This window comes from Cyprinodon variegatus, unplaced genomic scaffold (genome assembly GCF_000732505.1).
Source record: "Cyprinodon variegatus isolate N-32 unplaced genomic scaffold, C_variegatus-1.0 Scaffold710, whole genome shotgun sequence".
Lineage (NCBI taxonomy): Eukaryota > Metazoa > Chordata > Actinopteri > Cyprinodontiformes > Cyprinodontidae > Cyprinodon > Cyprinodon variegatus.
This window is the reverse complement of record NW_015151163.1, coordinates 222,279-226,008: the sequence shown is the minus strand read 5'-3', so window position 1 is coordinate 226,008 and position 3,730 is coordinate 222,279. Positions and strand designations below refer to the sequence as shown.

Sequence of the window (3,730 nt, the reverse complement as noted above, 5' to 3'; positions counted from 1 at the left end):
TGTTTGTGTTCTTTATTATAATTAAATCATTTAGCAATATTATAAAAAGTCCAGGCAGAGCTGCACATAAAATATAGTTTCAAATTTTTTAAATAATTATCGATATCGATCAATATGCATTTTTTTTTTATCGATAAGCTTTTTTTCTATATCGCCCAGCCCTATATATTTCCCCTTTCTATTTTCTGAAGGACAAAATGTAACTAAATTATTCGAGTCGTTTACCTTTTAATCACATGACTGCTTCTTCATAGTTTGACAGGAAAACAGTGACCATTTGACTCAGTGGGGTCTCTGAGACCCTCCACAAGCAGGATGTGGACGGAAAGTTCATTATTTTTAATTTGGAAAAGTATTTGCATTTTTTTCTATAGCTGCAGGTGATCATCAAGATAAGAAAAGAAATAAAGTCCTGAAATATCTGTGTAATAAAATGAATCTGAGTGCGACTATGAATTGAATTAAGCGGTTCTTTGTCTTTACAAACAGCAGAAATAAACCCATATTTTTTGCTCTCTCCTCCTCCGCCTATGGAAACGCTTTCAGCATCATCGCTGAACTTGGAGACATGCTGTTAGCTTTATTTGAGTTCTCAAACTAAACACTGGGAAGCTTCTGAGACGTGAATGAGGTGCTGAAGTGATGTCCTCTATAAACAGTGAAAGAGACGTCTTCATGTTTATGGCTGGCTGAGGACATGAGGCTGTGGCAGACGCTCTTATTTAGCCTGATTGATGCACGGAGCAGTTAAAGCCAACAAACCCTTCTTTGTAAAGTCTTTGTTCCCTCTCTTTTTATCGACTGCTCTTTTATTCTTTCTCTTTTCTGAGCCACCAAGTCAGTCTGATGAAACTCATTTTCCTGCGCCAAAATATCAACCCACTCGTAGTTACAAATGTCACGTGCGGAATATTCCAGGCGACTGTTTGTGTCATCAGTCTTGTGGGGAAACATTTGGGTCTGACCTTTTCGGTTTATTGACTGGAGCCGTTTTTGTCTCCCCCTGCCGCACGAGCCGAGCTGCCCAATGCAACAGGAGGCCGCGGCCTGACATTTCACTCCCGAGTCAGGAGGAAAGAACGAGGACGACGACACGCAGCAGAACGTTTCCCTCAGCACATTCAGCAAACGCAGCAACATTTGCAAAACTGATGTTACAACTTCTTGTGGAACTTTGAAGGGCAGGTTTACAGTCCTGCACGGGATTACTTCACTCAGGTTAAGAAATGCTTTACTGATTTTCTGTTCTGTTGGCTGACAGGAACAAAACAGAAAAGTGGATAGTAATAAGTCGATTCTAAGCTTTCTTTGTTTGAGAAAACAGAAGGTAACCTCTCAGAGAACTGCTCAGATTTTTATCAAATTGACAATTAATTTCAGTTTATTTCTATAGCGCCAATTCCCAACAGGTCATCTCAAGGCACTTTACAGTTCCAGGGTTCCTGCGGGTCCTTAAAAAGTCTTAAAAGGTATTGAATTCTTCAAAATAAAACTAAGGCCTTAATTGGTATTAAAATGTCTTAAATCAGTCTTTCGTGGGTCTTATTTTTTAAAACATCAGAAATAGGATTATTTTTATTATGATTTATTTTTGTAATCTAAATAAAACATTAAAATTGAAAACATTTTTTTTTTTTTTATTTAAAAAAGAAATAAATAAAAATGGCTCGCCATTATTGGTTCCGTCCCGATAGCAGAACCAATAAAAGCGTTGTTGCGGACGGGACATTTGGGAGATGCACCATTAACTTTTTGTCTGGAAAATATGAGCAAGTGTAAATGTAACCAAAATTGTCTCCAGCCAAGAGTTTTCTCCATGGCTAAAACCAGGGAACATACATGAGGCACAGTGTATTTTGTGCAAGAAGTCATTCAAGCTCGGAACGATGGGAATTAAGGCAGTGGAGTCGCACATGCGAAGCACGAAACACAAAGCGTCAAAATCGAGTTACGGAGAAACAGACGGTGTTTCTCCGTTTAGTTCCACCCTTGTCTCTGCAACGCCTCCACTTATCACCAAATCAAACATACTAAGAAAACCATACAAAGAAAAATAGCTGCAAAAAAGACTTAGCACTGGTTATGTTGTGGCTTTAAAACTGATTTGTTTTGTTCCCTGCTAAAACAAAGTTTGGGAATTCAGTTAAATAATTGTTAAAATATATCTGTCATTTGTGTGTTTTTAGCTTTCTTCCTGTATGGGAAGCTTTTCAAAATTTGAAACATTAGTGCAGTGGTTAAATCTTTGGGTTTGGTCGCAAGCGGGTTTTTCTTGCGTTTCTTGTGAATTTGGTCTTGAATTTTTATTTCAAGTGGCATTAAAAAGTCTTGAATTTAACTTGCCTTATGCTGTAGGAACCCTGAGTTCACCAGATCATACAGTGAGATTGATCCAGTTTTCTATCTAAGGAAAACCAGTTGATTGCTTCGACTCATTGACTTGAAGGAAATCCCTCACACTAAGCATGCTTGTAGTGACTGTAGAGAGGAAAAACTTCCTTTTAACAGGAAGAAACCTCCAGCAGAACCAGGCTCAGTGTGAGCGGTCATCTGCTGAGGCCGACTGGGGTTCAAGGACACAGAAGCAGAGACACAAAAAGCAGCTGTACACCAGCTCCACAGGCGGCCCTATCCAGGAAACGCACCGCCAGGCAGACGAGCTCTGAGCCAACATGTCAGAGGATGGAGAGCACATCCAGCTAATACAGTCAATTTGACATGTTAACAATGTATATTCGTTTGGGTCTGTTTTCCTCTGGCTGTTTCAGTTTACCGTAGTAATTATATAAGGTTATTTCCATTTCATGTTACTTCTTATTTAGTTAAAAACTTTCTGTCTCTAAAACTTTTTTTCTTGTTCTTTCAGCTGCCTGGGAAGAAGTATGCTCCTGGCTACAATGAAGATGTTGGAGATAAACACATCTGGCTGAAGTGATTTCCTCTTGTTTCACCTTTGCTGTTGGCTGATCTGCCGAGTGAACTCAGTCGCTCTGTTGTACAGTCGGAAAAAAAACTATGTATTAAAGAAATAATAATAAATGTTCGGTTAAAATGTTCTCTTTTATTTGTTTGAATGCAAGCAGAAAATAAAGCAGAGCTGTTGGTATTCCGCTTTGTTAACAGAAACCAAAACATTTACAGTGGGGGAAATAAGTATTGGTTATCAATTTTAATAAATTCATATGATGTGATTTTCTGGAATTTTCTTTGTTAGAGTTTACATATGATTAAAATTATAGATCGTTGCATTCTCTGTAAGTGGGCAAACCTGCAAAATCAGCAAGGGGTCAAATACTTCTTTCCCCCACTGTAAATGAGTAGAGAACAAATTTATTCTAAAACTGGATAAAACAGAAAAATATCCTTTTATCATGAACCAAAACCTGCAGAGGCTTTTCTAACACGGCTCACGGTCATCCCAGCTACCGATCCTAGATCTCTGGTTTGTTTAACTCTTCTATTGTTTGCTGAAAGTTAGCTTACAGTTTTTGTAACATACCAAGACTGCAACAACAGTGCCACCAAGTGGTTGCAAGTGTTATCCTTTATCTTTACCTGCTCTGCTTATAGATTATGAATGTTCCAGCAGCTGGAGTTGGAAAATAAAAAGACGCAGTCAGTTTTTAGAAGGACCAGATGCAGATCAACTTATTGCTAAAAAGACGTCTATAAATAACACCCCCCCAAAAAATGTCACCAGTGCACAAAATGATTAGCTAACCTCCTGCTG

General features: G+C 38.4%; 1 protein-coding gene across 1 annotated transcript in view; it reads left to right on the top strand.

The window, feature by feature from the left end:
• The window catches only part of ndufa10 (NADH:ubiquinone oxidoreductase subunit A10), a 10,501-nt gene extending 7,476 nt beyond the window's left edge, over positions 1-3,025 (top strand). The window contains exon 10 of the mRNA XM_015394813.1: positions 2,867-3,025. Coding sequence (XP_015250299.1) covers positions 2,867-2,935 — 69 coding nt within the window. The 3' untranslated portion in view covers positions 2,936-3,025. The remainder of the gene's footprint in view (positions 1-2,866) is intronic.
• Positions 3,026-3,730: the final 705 nt, after the last annotated feature.